Genomic DNA, 14,908 nt, shown 5'->3' on the forward strand with positions numbered 1-14,908 from the left:
GTTATTTGTGAACCATTTTCTTAAATAGGTGCATTATGTAAATCTTATGTACAACAAAATTACTTTGCATAACAACTGTGAGGACACGGGGCGAGGGGCTGGAAATCAGATTGCGTTTGGTTTTCTTCTCTGGAGATTTTTGTTAAGTTTGATTTTTCTGGAGCAAAATTGGTCACAGAGGAGTTCGGGCTGGATGGGTGCCAGCCAAGGAAACCCAGGTAAATAATGACAAATGAATATATATATTTTTTTTCTCCACACGGCATAAAACACAAAGGCAAATAAAATCCACAAAGGTGTTTTTTTTCTTCCTCTTTATAATCCTCTTTGCTGCTGCTACAAAGTCCTTTTATTTTTCTTTTTCTTTCTTTTTTTTTTTTTTAATTCTTTTTTTTTTTTTTTTTTTTTTTTAAAGATTTTCTCCTTTTCAATTTAAATAATGCTGATTCCGAAATCACAAAGCTGCAAGGATTCGGGTCCAGGCCTGCTATGTCCCGACACACACAACTCCTCCGCCTCACACCACGACCTTCCCACCACGTCCCAGCGCTCAGCCACTCTACAGGAATTAACCAAAAAGTTATTTCTCCGGTTTGTTTTTTCTTTTGTTTGTTTTAAAAATCTTTTCCTTCCCATCAGAAGCAAAAGAGAGTCGGAGGCAGGCAGAGTTCACCAGGCTTCGGTGTAACGAACGTCCACTTCTTTCAGGTTGGGCAGTTTGGCCTGTGTGGGGCAAGAGGAGAAAGTCAGAGTTAATAACGTGTGCTCAGGATTCCAGCTCTGCTACAGCAGCAGCAGTGAGCAGAGCCCAGCCCCTATTTCTACTACAAGCACTCAGCTGCAGCTGTGACTGCAGCGGACCCAAAGCGCACAGCCATGCTCCGTGCTGCATCACTGCCTGATTCCTCCCTCTGTTTGTTACACAAACGCTAACAATTTTTGGTGCCACAGAGTCACAGAATGGCTTAGGCTCGAAGAAAGGACCTTAAAGATCTCCCAGTTCCAACCGCTGCCATGGGCTGGTTAATAACCACCAGCTCAGGCTGCCCGGGGCCCATCCACAGCCGTGGGCACCTCCAGGGATGGGCAGACATCACTCTGGGCAGTGCAAACATCTCACTGCCCCAAGTAAAGAATGTCTTCCCTACACCTCAACTAAGTATCCCCGTCCTAGTTCAAAGCCGTTCCCCTTTGTCCTATCACTAGTACACCATGGTCTCCCTTCCACAACTCCAGAGCACTGAGGCTCTCTGCTGGGTGGCCACTGGCTGTTTATTTTCCTCCTACATGCTGGTGCCGCTTCCTTGCTTCCTGTCCAGATCCATACAGCTAAGTCTCCAAAATCAAACACGTTTAATTAGGCTGGGGCATAATTGAGGAGTTGGAAGTTTCTAGGAGTCGTTATTACCTCACCCCATGATTTATGTACGCACATATTTTGATAAGAGCTAGTCATAATCCTACAGACACTGCCAGCAAATAATTTTTCAGTTAGGCAATAATGACTTCAGTGGTGGGTGTTTATTTATTGTCTGTTTCAGCCCGCCTGGTACATACGGGGGTGTCTGTGTGTGCAGTGTGTGGTGGGGCAGGGAAGAAATGTCAACCCCGGCTCGTGCCCCAGTGCTCCCACAGACCAAAGGGAGAAGAAGGGAAGATTTGTATCGAAAATGAGTTCTTTGAAGGCCAACTTGTTCTCAACAGACCTGTAAGCACACGGCCCAGGGAGAAAAGCTATTCCCCTCCCTCTGAGCACGCGCAACACTCCCAATAACCACCAATATTAACCTCAGTGAAAGAAGGGTGTGGGGGGAAATGCGACACGCGCCTGTTCTCTCAGCTTCGTTAAATCTGTGCAATTGTCCGGGCTTTGCTCCTTGTTGGCTTTGCTGTTTGCCCTGGCAGTCACTTTCTTTCACTGCTGCTGAGGACTGGGTCATGCAGTATCAGAGCAAAGGGAAGCAGTTTGGAAAATGTGAGCTTCAGCCTCAAGTGAGCAGCAGAGGGGCTCAGAAGCAGGCTAAGGCTGGGCCAGCCTTTCAGTAGACTTCCCTCCACAGCCCTGGACCAAACGCAGCACTGACCCTGATTGTCTGCAAAAGCTTGGCGCCCGATACAAGCTCCATTGTGTGAACCCATCTGCAAGCCAGCTGTTAATTCCAAGGATTTCTTTGCATATACAATTGTGACACAAGTTTTGAAAACTTCATCTTGAAAAATCAGTGCTAGCAACGTTGCAACTGAGTCTCTGGAGAAAACCAGGCTCCACAGCCAGAATTGAAGATATACATTTGCAGTGAATTTTGAAAGCAGAGCAGTTTCAGGACTTGCCACAAGTCTGAAGCTCGACCCAAGGCTGTGACCTTTTTGAGTAAACCTGGCACAATCTCAGGTTTCAACACACAAGACAATATAATTTAGAGTTTCATCTTGAGCACTCAGGTTGGTAAGGTAAGAGACGTGACTCATGTAACACCAGAGTGAAGAAAAAGTCCATGGGAAGTCATGAAAGCCAACACATCTCAGTCAGTCTTTGCCTGAAACCACCTGGGGCTGTTCCCCTCCCACAGCTGTTCTCGTTCTTTACCATCTCACTGAAGCAGTTGTAAATTCATGGTACAAATGATAACACCAGACTTCTTACATCTCACACCCAAAGGAACCAGGCACTTATGCAGATGTTTCTGTTTAAAGCACAGTTCCAGCCCAAGAGGTGTCAAGATTAACTTGCACCTTCCCCAATGTCTTTCATTCCCTCTTTGCACTGTGAATCAAAGCTTCGCAGTGCTGCTCATCAACATTACTTCTGTTCCTGCTCATAGTGTAGAAGATGACTTTGGAGGTGTGCACCAGATTTCCCTCTTTATGCATCCCCATTGGAAACAACCATTATGCTCTTATTAAAATTTATAGCTCTGGCAAAAAAAAGAACTTGGCTTTTGCTCCCTGTTCTCCATAGTACTCATTGACTCAACAGACTAAACACTCCTCGAGTCCATCATAGCCAGCAACCTCAGGACGCAGCTCTCAGTCATTATCCCCCCAAAATAATCCACTCCTTCCTCTTCAGATGATGGCCACCCATGCCACCAGCCCAGTGCTCTCTGTGCTAGGCACTACCAACATGCATTTGCCAAGTCTCCCGGGCAAGCCACTGCTCATCTTTAGCAGACAGAAGTCAGAAATACCTTGAGATCTTCATAGGTATCTGCTGAAAGTTTGGTGCTGTTCATGTTTAAACTACACAGGCTCTTCATGGCTAAAAGAGAAAATACACAGGTATTCAGGATCATGCTGCCTTTTCTTAAAATATCAGTTTTACAGTAGGCCAAAGCATAAACAAAACATGACTGTGTGTCTCAGAAAAAGCTGAATAGTGTAAAATATAGAACTACAAATGGATAAGCAGCTGCTTGGGCCCTCATCCAGGAAAAAGTCGCTACTTAGGAAGGGCTATTAAGCATATGCTTTAGTCTGCTGACTTCAAAGGAGTTCAAGGAACTTCTCATCATCAGCTTCCTGCACATTATTCTGAGCAGTTCTCAGTGCTCTGCTTGTTGTGCACAGGGGGCACGCTGGTCCAGCAGCCCTTCTCCCCCCGACCTACTTCCATTTTGGGCTCCAATACTTAGCAGAATAGTTTCCTAAGAGGAGCTTTAACTACTGGCCTGTCTGGCATGTCTGTGTAAGATCAAGCCTATTAAAGGAGCCCTTTAAACCCAGTAGGAAAGGTTTATAATTCACTGCTGGACATAGGAAAGAGTCTTATCCTGGCACATGACGCAGCATTTGGTACAGAGGGGAATCCTGAATGTTGCTCAGACAACCCCAGTCTGCCTTGCCCTACTTAGCTCTGATATTAAACCACATGAGAACAGCCTGAGCCTCTTCCTCAAAAAGAAGGAGCAAAACATGTCAGAGATGTGGAACCTGCCGCACACAGTCGCTAAACTCATTAAAAAGATGGTCTGTGGCTCCTGCCTGGAGCAGGGAGTGTGAAAATGGCTGGGAAGTCCCAGGGCAAAGGTCATGTTGCGAGATGGAGACAAATGACATCAATACAGCTGGAGGCAAGAGGGAGAGTACACTCTGGGACAGAAAAAATAAAACCACAAAGCACCACAGCAGGCTCAGACGACAGCGCTCCTTTCCTTGCCTGCAGCCAAGAACTAAAGCTGCTGTCTGAACCACGTGAATTCCCCTGCACCCACGTGGCTTTCGGCTCGCTTTGGTCACTTACAACTAAGGGCCAGCAGCCCAGCATCCGTGACAGGCGTCTCGCACAGGTTGAGCACTTGCAGCATCGTGAGGTGTTCAGACAGGAGCCGCAGCCCTGCGTCTCCGAACTGCAGGGGCAAGCAAAGTTGTGTTCAAACAGTGTTCAAACAGTGTTCAAACAGTGCTCAAACAGTGTTCAAACAGTGCACGGACATCATTGCGCAGACAACGCACACTCAGAACTGGGGCTGAGCTCAGGTTGTTTACCTGAATCTCCAGCAACACGAGAGAAAGCAGATAGTTCTATTTGTATTTTGTGGATGGGGAATAGAAAAACTAACTTGTGCACGGTTGCAGATAATTGTTGTGGGTTTGAATACAGGTCTGCTTACTGGCTACCCAGTGCTTAACCACAGGACACCACTTAATTAGAGCAGTGCCTCAGAAGTCAGGACTTTGTATGAGAGGGCTCCCTCCCTCCCAGGCTATACAAGATGGCTATGGCAGTCCCAGCCAGCTCCCAGCCACATCACAAAAAGCCTAAGAGGCAAGTGGTATTAATTAGTTATTTTGGTCTCAAGAACAATGTCCTATTGATTAGTAATTGTTCTATTGACCCACTTCGTTTCTGCTGGTTCTAAATTCTCAATTAATGGAAACCAGGATATCACAAAGTAAAATGGAATCTCAGCTCTTTTTTATCACACAAAACGCAGCTCTGCGCCGAGCGAAATCACACTGTTTTCAGATGCAGAAGTTACACTGCTGGGACAAATCCAGAGGAGACAGATACAAGATAGCCTGGAAACTTGCAAGGAATCAGATTCTGCTTCTTACTCCCCAGACAAAAAGGGGAAATTTCTGAGGTATAAAAATAGTTAGGAAAACAAGGCAAGATATTTACATGACATTTCAGTGAAAAAAAAGTACTGCCTGTTGTGGCTGCACTGGGAACATTCATATTTTCAGTAAGCACTACAAATAGGTGCTAATAGAAAACGGGGAAAAACTCTTGAGGGGAGATCTCAGAGACCAAAACCAGCAGGGAATTGCAGAAGAACAAATTTACTTTAAAAACTCTTTCCATTAACTGCTCAATGATTTATTCAGTTAAGCAGCCCTGTTTTTGCTTACAGGATAACTACATTCTCATTACAGTTTCCTTATATTTATTCATTATTTGAGTTTATTTTCTTGCTGTTTTTGAGGAAATTTTAGTTGACCAGCATTCAGGGCCATTCACTACCTACAATACACAGCCTGTCTGCTTTGCTTGACCAGTTAAGCTGCACAGTGATCTTTTTTTGTGTTGGTTTTTTTTTTTGTGTGTCCTGAATGGGTGAAAGCATAAACTCTTCTCCAACAAACAAACAGCAGTAGGCATACTGTGAACTACGCAGTTCCAACAATGCCAAACTGGTGCTTCCAACCCCAGACAAATGCAATCCTTTAATAATTAAAACTGAATTAAAACTTAAAATAAAAATTACAAAAAAATGAACCCTGGGGATAAGGCAGACCATTTTTTATAGGCCCTGTAAAAACAGCATGAAGGCAAACTCATTCCAAGCAAACCTCTTCACACATTTGTCTCATGCTGACGTAACGTGAAATTTCAGAATTAATCAGCACGGGTTCCTGCTCTGAGTTTCAGTCTGCAAAGCACTTACCTGGGTTGACCACAGGTTCAGCTGCTTGAGTGAAGGCAATTTAATGAGGTGCTCAGCACAAGCACTTGTTACATTGGTAAAGGCCAGGCTGAGATTTTCCAAATTTCCAAAAGATCCCGAGCTTAGCAAGCGGGCCAGGTCTGCATCCTGAAAGCAAACATCAGATTGATGAGCAAGATTATCAACTCCTCAGCCTGCAATCATCTGCAGTGGTGTCGCTGCTCCTGCTAACCAGCACAGATTGCACAGTTCCACCACTTGTTTACAGCAACAGAGAACCACACAGAGAAGTTTCTGTTTGTTGGCAAGCAGCTGGGCTCTTGTGGCAGCATTGCTTCACACACCCTGGGAAAAATGCATCCAGACAGTAGGACAGAAATCTTCTTGGAGTGCGTATCCTTACGAGACACCAAGGCATGAGTTTCAGAACTAACTCCAAAGATGAGCTTCTCAGCTTAATGCAGATGTCACTGCACATCCTAGACCCACACTGGGCTCTGATACGCTACCTGGGTTTCAGTGATGCTGCTCTGGGTTTACAATGCCCTTAAACTGCACCAGAGATGGACCTCTTTCAGCAGAAGTCAGTGTGTAAAATGTAGAAGTGCACATTATTAAGTCTGCTTTTTTAAATGCAAAATCTGGTTCTCAGATCTATATTTTGATTGAATTACACATTCCAAGCCTGTGCACCACTGTAAACCTGACGACCTGCTGCTTGTACTGGCATTGCACGCTGCTGCAAGAACAGCAATGTGCCCTTGCTCATGTAAACCCCAGTCATGTTGACAGAGCAAGTGGAAGGGCTCCTCTCTTCACTGACCAAAACCACTGTGCCACATGGCAAACATAAATCAAGTGTTTAAATATGGAAAGACAAAGCTTGTTTTTTTTTATTGGCAAGATTAACTTACTGTGGACTTTGATGGCAGTGTTAACCTCGTGGGACCACCTTTTCTTTGCTGCAAGAGAGAAGATATTTTGGTCAAAGAGATTGCCAAATTACATTTCAGACCAACTGAAGCAGAGGGAGTTTTTCCCTAAAATGAACCCTGCTCTGATTTCAAAGCCCCCTGCCAGCCCTTCCACCCCTTCCCTGCTTTTTCTGCACCAACAGACTTTTCCTGTGCATGCCAGATGCCTCCCCGGGGACCGCAACTAACCACAGCCAGTGGTCTTCATGCCATGGGTCAGCATCTCTGCTTCAGCCTCTGACTGTGCAGCTGATAAAATCATTTACTTCACTATAAAAAACACATTCTTTACAGGCTGAAAGCAGGGGATCAAAGAGGAGAAATACAAGTAAGAAAAAAGGAAGAGGAAGACCACGGGTACATTTGCAGATGAAGTGCTAATGAGAGCAGATTTATCTACTGCCTGTGGACCCCATCTTTAAAATTAGGAAAAATTTGTGATGTGAACTAGACCTCAGAGAAATGTTCCGAATGTCAAAGCATTAAGAAATGCTGGCCAGCACTAGGACCATTTGCTACTCACATGTCAAAAGGTGGCAGAATTTGACAAGCTGACTTATAAGATTTTAAGACAGCAAGATTTCACCCCTTTTCTATCACACAGATTCCAAGCAGCTTCCTGATTATCACTCAGAAACCTAGTATGGGATCAGATACTTCAGCAAATATCACACAGCATATACATTCACAATGGGATCCCCTGAACACTGCTCCCATCCTGTTGTTAACCAGGAATTTCACACCCTGCTTGTCTTTCTTTTGTACCTCCATTTCTGGCGAGTACAGACCACAGTGTGCTATGGCAATACTGCATGCAGGGTGACATACCAGCTCTTTTAACTCCCTCTGCCTGTCACACAGCTGTTCATACATTCTCTTTCCCACGTCTGTGCTTTCCAGAGTAGAGATGATCTGGAGCTGGGTGTCATTATTATCGATGATGTTGTATTCCAGCATCAAACACAAAATCTAGCAGCAGAATGAAAGAAGAGCAGTCACTGCAGTGCTTGCATTCATTTTTTTCCCAAATATTCTAATTCACCTGGGCATGCTAGTTTAAATTACTGGGTATGTTTTTAGAGGATGCATTATAGAGGCTAGACTGGGGGAGATCTTAACATTTACTGACTTCCCAGTACAAGAAACACATTTTTTTATTGTAAAGAATGACCTCCAGTCTCTGAAAGTCACCCTATCTATCCTGGCTTCCATTAGTGCTCATTCCTTCTGACCAAGAGGTGCAATTACTTTGCATCAGTGCTGGAAGATGGCTTCATGCCACAGCCCTCATCAGAACAGGTACAATCGATTCGGTATTTCCCAGCTACACTGGCTGGACTGCTGAGTAGCAGATTTGGGATATTAGGCATGAGCAGTAGAGCCAAGCAGCCAGCCAAGTGCTGGATTTTCTGTCCCGAAGAGCTGGGCTTTATGTACCAACAAAGTGCATGTGGAGTGCACCCAACATACGATGGGGAGAGGTTTGAGAGGTTTGAGAGTGAAAATGGCACGGGGAGCTGAATGTTGCAGCCTGACATCCTCCATCACTGGGACTGTGCCTGATGCCCCAGAAGCAAGGCAGACCCCAGCAGATGCTTCAGTGGGACACAGCCTGTACTCTCCATGCTGCCCTTCATTTTCAGCTACTTATGTCATTGAAGCTATGGAGGCAATAAAAGCTTTCCATTTTAATTGCAGGTACTTTTTAATGAAGATAAGTAACATTAAATTGCAAAACATTGTGACTTCTTCCACTCAGTTAATCAATTTCTATTTCCCTTTGGCATTTATTAAGAAACTTCTCTGAAGGAATACAAAAAATAATATTTGCTATTAATGCAAGAAAAATAACATGTCCTAAACACTGAAAATACAAGTAAATACTTTTGATAAATGCACTTTCTTTCAGTGCTGATTCTGCAGGTGGCAGGACAAGCATTGAGCATTTAGTCACAGAAAGTCTCACTGCTCTGAATTCTGATCCCCTGCTGCAGCCTGTGCTTTCATTGCCATTTATTTCCCATCACTGTCCCTCCAAGTGGATTAGAGCAAACAATCCCTTTGTCCAAAAATTCTTGCACTCACCTCTCATGTAATTCACACATATCTGCAGAGCAACAATATTTCACAACACAACTGCCTGCTACTGGTGTTTGATACGACAGACTTGAACTCAGCTTCTCTAGTTCCATGGGATCTAATTCTGGAGAAGGCAGTGTGAAACTGAATCTTAATGCTGCTCATTAACTGTATGATTATATATGTTACGGGCTTACCTCTACCATCGTCTGGTTACCCCTCAAGGCCAGCAGCATGCAAGGTCCTAATTTATTTTCAGCCAGCGAAAGCAGAAACTTCTTTGTTTTATAGCAAGATCCCATTAGAATATGAACCTATTTGAGAAACAAATAGCTTAAATTAGAAGTGTAAGCCTAAGAAACACATATCTAGAATGGACACTGTTATGCACTCAAACAAACACAAGTGCTTGTGACAAATAAAGAAAAGGAGGTCTCCACTGTTATTAGGGCTGCAGTTTCTTTGTAGCTGTATAGCTGACTAGAAGTCAGTTTTTGAACAAGGTAATGCCTGGAATGATGGGAGGGAATGGGTAGCTTTCTCTGCAAAGCAGCCCAGCTGACAGCCTGATAAAATCTCTGCAAGAAATATCGGAGCAGCTGTGCAACTGTCCCCATCCCATCCCTAGCAACACAATGACCCCAGCTCCAGGGGAAGCACAGGAGAATTTGTTTTCCTTGCTGTTTGCAGCTCAGTTTCTCTGGAAATGCCAGCTGGAAATCAAGGGTTGTAAGGGCTGTATGTAAAAATGGTGCTGGCAATGTGCAGGCTGAGCACTAGCCTTGGGTAAGGAGTGGTGACGGAGAAAATCATCTCTCAAAGTGAAGAAAATCATCTCTCAAAGTGAAGAAATGGTGAGGAAAGGAAGAAGTGCCCAGTGAAAATCCAGCAATCCTCAACCTTATGTTCCTGTAAGTCAGAACTTCATTTGCTCTACCTGGGCCATTGTCTTCCTTTCCCTTTTGCTTTATTTGCCCTGAAAGGAAAGACATGCTGAGAAAACTCCTCAGGAAGACTCCTAGCAGACAGAAGTGTTCTGCAGACACTCTCCTGGCACCAGATAGAATGGAAGATACCACACAGTGACATCCATAGCTGAAATGCAAAGCTACTCATACCAATCGAAGTCTCATCTCACAAGAGGATGGCAATGTCCTTTCCCATTTAAAAACCCTAGAGATTAATTTCAGAAGATTTTGGGTTCCCAGCTGAAAGTTTCATTTTATGGCCCAGGTGGCTGATTCACCAGCTTGCTGGCAGAACACAATGTGTAGTTTCTAGTGACCTGGGCACTAAGAGGTCCACCATGTAGAATACCAGAACCCTTCTACAAAAAGCTTGTAAATCATGTTCCTTGGTCCACAGTGTTGCCTGAGCTATGTTCAATACTACTGAAAATACCACAGTCATTCCATGATGAGGTCAATTCTAAAGAAGATCAAGTGTTATCACACAACTCCTCTTCCTTATGGCTGCACTACCAGCATTACCAAGAAGGCCTTTAGAACACCTTTAAGGAAGTGAGCTTCAAGCTAAGAAAGATTTTACTTTATGCAGTCATTAGCATTAAGATTTTTGGAGGCTTTCTTAAGTGATGGAAAATACTGATGCTAAGACTAATATAAAGCCCATCTCAGAACAGGATGTTTTTTGGATTTTATGATTAGTCATTAGCAGCTCTTTAAGTATTTATCAGCATCTCTGCAAAAGGCATAGAATACTGCATATTAATGTATGTTAGCATTGTGCTTTCTCATGCACACCACCTCCTGATGCTTATAAGTATCATGGACCACAAAAGCTCTCAGGATAAATGATTTAGTTCTGGACATATATATATATATATATATATTGCAAACATAAGAAGAAAAGCGAAAACAGATGAACCCTTCTGTGAACAGTCTTTGCCCACTCTTTCACAGGTCAATCTGAATTTAAGAGAACAGGCATGTCCTAAAATGTTCAGTATGAGTTATACATATATATTTTTAAATGCAAGTAAAACTTTTTGTTGCCAGCTACGCATTACCTACTTACTGCAAACAAGTTACTAAGCCCATGTTATTGCAGACACATACCATACTGGCAAACAGCTCTCCATCATCATCACACGCCACTCCTCCAGGGCTGTAGAGCTGGAACCAACCATCTTTGCCAGCCCGCACACTCAGCAAACATGAGTGGACCTGCCAAAAAGCAAAGACATTGGGAAGGTTACAGACCCTGTCAGTAATCACCAGTGTCTCCCACACTGCACCAATAGAGGTAACCCTGCCTACCTGGGGTCTACTGGAAGTTTCATGGTTAATATTACAATTTACACGTTAGGAAGTCTTCACACACAGAAACCCTTTCTTTACACTACAAAGAAGGAGGGAAGCTATGCCACTGTTAATCGCATGCCCTTTTTTATTTGCTGTACAGGAATCAAACACAAAATGGGTCTAATCTAGAACAGCTCCTTTTACTTGGAAATAAAAATGCAACAAAAAAGAAAAAAAAAGCAGCCTAGATTTCTGAGCTTCTGCCATTCTGCCCCTGCTCTCCCAGCATGTGTCTACACTTCTGACGTGATACAAATACTGAATGCAGTGGCGGATGGCTTGCTCATTCCAATCATGTACAGTTCTCATTTCTCCTGCTGTAATAAGACTTATTAGAGTCAGGATGAAGGAAGCCAACACAGAAAACTCAACAGGAATACGTAAGGTGGAAGTTGCACAGAAGAACTGGTACATATAAACTGGTGTACAATCATTTGTCTAAATTTGGCCCACTAGAATGATTACTATATCTACTCTCACATTCTAACAGAAGTATCACCATGAAGCTTTCTTCCTTTTTTTTTTTCCCTGAAGGGACACAGAAATTACGTTCTAATTTTTGAGGAGGTGGGGGTAAGGTCCATGCACCCTCACTTGGGTACGCAACAATAGAGATGAAATCCTGATGTCAGTCTAAAACAAGAAGGTCTTTGTTATCCAACACAGGTGACTATTGCTCACAAAAGCTGAAACACTGAACACGTTGAGTCTGGGCCATGACGACAATGTAGGCTCCTCACCCACAGTTCAGGCCAGCTTTCTCTCCTTTGTGCTGACACCAAAAATGAATGCAGATGAGAGGTTCTCTCTGATTCAGCCAAAGCTGCTCACGTTAAACAAGTTACATATGTAGCTAGGAAGCAGTCAGCCACCGAGAGGCTACAGCTACACAGTCATCCCAGTAACGTGCCTCCTACCCTCTTTCTCCTGCTGATTTACGTGAATTACGGTCATTTGCAGACAGTGTAACTTAAAAAACAGCTAAGTAAAACCTGTCATTTTTTGAGCTGCATGGATCCATGCATTTTGCTTCCCTTTTTTCATATGAAAGATGAAATACTGGGAGAGAATCTAGAGACTGGTTGCAGTTTACTGCAGAGCAAGGACATTAACTGTGCTCAGGCCAGAAGGTCACAAATGTATGTTCATACATAAGACAAGAAACCACTCATAGAACAGTATCGGAGTGGGTATTTCTCCCTAGAGCCTCAAGCACAGCCAAAGCACACATTTAGAAACAGACCTCTTAAGGAAGGACCTTCTGAACGAGATCCTTCCAATTAATGCTCTGGGCAAACGGGCAATAAACTTACTTCTTGTCTTGGGTCTTCTGCAAATCTCTGAATCACGTATTTCAGCTCTCTACAAAAGAGAAAAAAAAGAAAAAAGAAACGTAAAAGGACAAGTACAGGCAGCTGTTGCTTGCAGTACTCACAAAAGTGTCACAGCTCCCTTGGATTACTCTTTACACAATATATATTCATGTACTTTAGAGAGATAAAAGTCAAGCTGCTTCCACAGAAGGAAATATGAAGTCTGAAAGTGATCACTAAGAAGAGAGTCTATTCAAAACAGTCTAGAAAAGCTTTCAGAGATGTGCAGTGACAAACTGGTTTGTAAACTCTATCAGAATCCAGTGCCTTTAGTCCTTGGGCTCCTGCTGTCACAGTAAATTACAAAGAAAAGTACATCTTTTTATTGCTAACAGAACATGCTCACAGCACCACACAGATAACAAACCTCAGAGATACAATATTGAATAATACATCACTACTGCTATTGACTAGAACAAGTTTTTTAAATAATTGCTCCCCTTAACAAAACAAACAAGCATCAACTTACTTTGTGAATTTCTCGTGTGCAAGTGCCCTGAAATTTAAAACAGATAGGTATGAGAATTTGGGAAGAGGAAGGGGGAAAACAAAACAAAACAAAACACAACACACTTTTCAGTTCATTCCAGATAATAAATGGACTTAGTAGACACAAACACAACACAACACAAAAGGCAAAAAGAATAATCTTTCAAAAAAATACCAGGTAAAGCATCTTTCCATTAACATCAGAGGGACCTTAGGGTCAGATGGAATCAAACAAAAGACTAGCAAAACAGCTACATAATTATAAACAGAATTTTGGCTACCTCCAACAGCCAGATGAATACTCAAACTGCACTGCAATTAAGGTATGGTCACACCTAATTAACATCATACATCAGGAAAACAAGTAATGGTCATTCTATGAGGTGTTTTGCTCATGGTGTGGCTTACAGCTCTCCCAGGGCTCAAATTTAACTTAGGTAAATCATGCCTCTGTTGCCTACTACCAAGCTCTTGCTGTAGCCCAGGTAACCTGGCACAGAGGATTAGACTTCTCTGATTCAAGACATTAGGTCATTAGGGGATGTGATAAGCCAGCAAATTGTACAATTATAGGTTGTAATGTTTGTCCGTGGAAGTCTGCATTTTATGAACACAACTGCTCATTAACAGGTTTCTGAGGGAGCCAGGCTGATCCATAGGGTAGCTTCTTCACATAATTCTAAGTATAAATGATACAAGTCTCTGTCACACCAGTAAAGCATCTTCCTCTACTACACCTCTCACTTAGCTCTCCTCACCAGCTCTCCTTTCTTCCTTGCCTGTTAACCATTTTGCTCTTCAGGGTCCTCTTAAAGAAATGAGGATGGGGAAGACTTCAAGTATCTCCATATCAGTAAATTCAACTCTATAATCTAAACTTATACTTGGGGCACAAAGTTCTTCTTATCATCATGTTTTACACTATGTTGCACTATAAAACAACAGGAATGCAAATAATCAAGTAAATGCTAAGACAGAACAAACTTACTCCTTGGGAAATGGGATAGGTTGAAGCAAGCTGGCCAGGGCTGGTCTCCAGTCATCATAGTCTGACCTGAAAAAGGAACATTTTTCTCAATAAGATAGCATGTATGGAATATGGTTTGTCAGCAGTTGGTTTGAGGAATAAAAACTATCTTACTGCAGGCACTAACAGCTCTTCTGCTGTAGTGAGACACTGCTCCAAAGATCCGCAGTGACACTGCCCTTTCCATTTTCAGCACATTCTCCACTGAGGCACAATAAATCTGGTATTTACAATGACCTCTAGAGAGGTCTTCTTTATGTCAACTTAAAGACATTTGCTGTTTATGAAACCTGTTGACATTTAATCGCTAAGTAATACTTTCATCTAAGTTGGTGCAGCAATTACCAGGCCATTGCTATTTACAGCTCTGCTCTGCATTTAATTGGAATTTATTTTCTTTTGCTAGAAGGCATAAGTCCAGTTGTGGAAACAAAGATAATCCCTCATTTTTAACCTACACATACCAAATACAATTTTACGGTCTGATTTATAAAATAATGACATGACATACATCTGGTACTACTTTCTTTTGTATGCTTTCACTCAGAACTTTTCTAAAGATTGCTGTGCACATTCACAACTCATTAACCTTTTTCTCCTCCTGCTTCAAAAACAGTTACTGTTACTATATTCCTGCACAGCAATACGCAAGAAAAAATGGGCAGCAACCTGTTACAGGAACCAGAGCTTGGGAGAACAGGAAGAGAGAGAGGAGAGGAGAGGAGAGGAGAGGAGAGGAGAGGAGAGGAGAGGA

At 42.9% G+C, this 14,908-nt stretch overlaps 1 protein-coding gene across 1 annotated transcript; it reads right to left on the minus strand.

The window, feature by feature from the left end:
• Nucleotides 1-383: 383 nt before the first annotated feature.
• Nucleotides 384-14,755, minus strand: LOC122167549 (C-Maf-inducing protein; the record flags this gene model as incomplete). The annotated part of the gene is made up of 12 exons (XM_042832221.1): nt 384-723; nt 3,189-3,259; nt 4,241-4,346; nt 5,889-6,035; nt 6,803-6,850; nt 7,691-7,831; nt 9,139-9,255; nt 11,020-11,127; nt 12,579-12,627; nt 13,108-13,134; nt 14,116-14,181; nt 14,744-14,755. Coding segments are annotated over 12 exons (946 nt in total), but the record flags the coding sequence as incomplete, so codon positions are not given.
• Between the last annotated feature and the right edge of the window lie 153 nt (nt 14,756-14,908).

Source organism: Centrocercus urophasianus, unplaced genomic scaffold (genome assembly GCF_019232065.1).
Source record: "Centrocercus urophasianus isolate 14NV4802_14NV808 unplaced genomic scaffold, USGS_Curo_1.0 seq_1051, whole genome shotgun sequence".
NCBI lineage: Eukaryota > Metazoa > Chordata > Aves > Galliformes > Phasianidae > Centrocercus > Centrocercus urophasianus.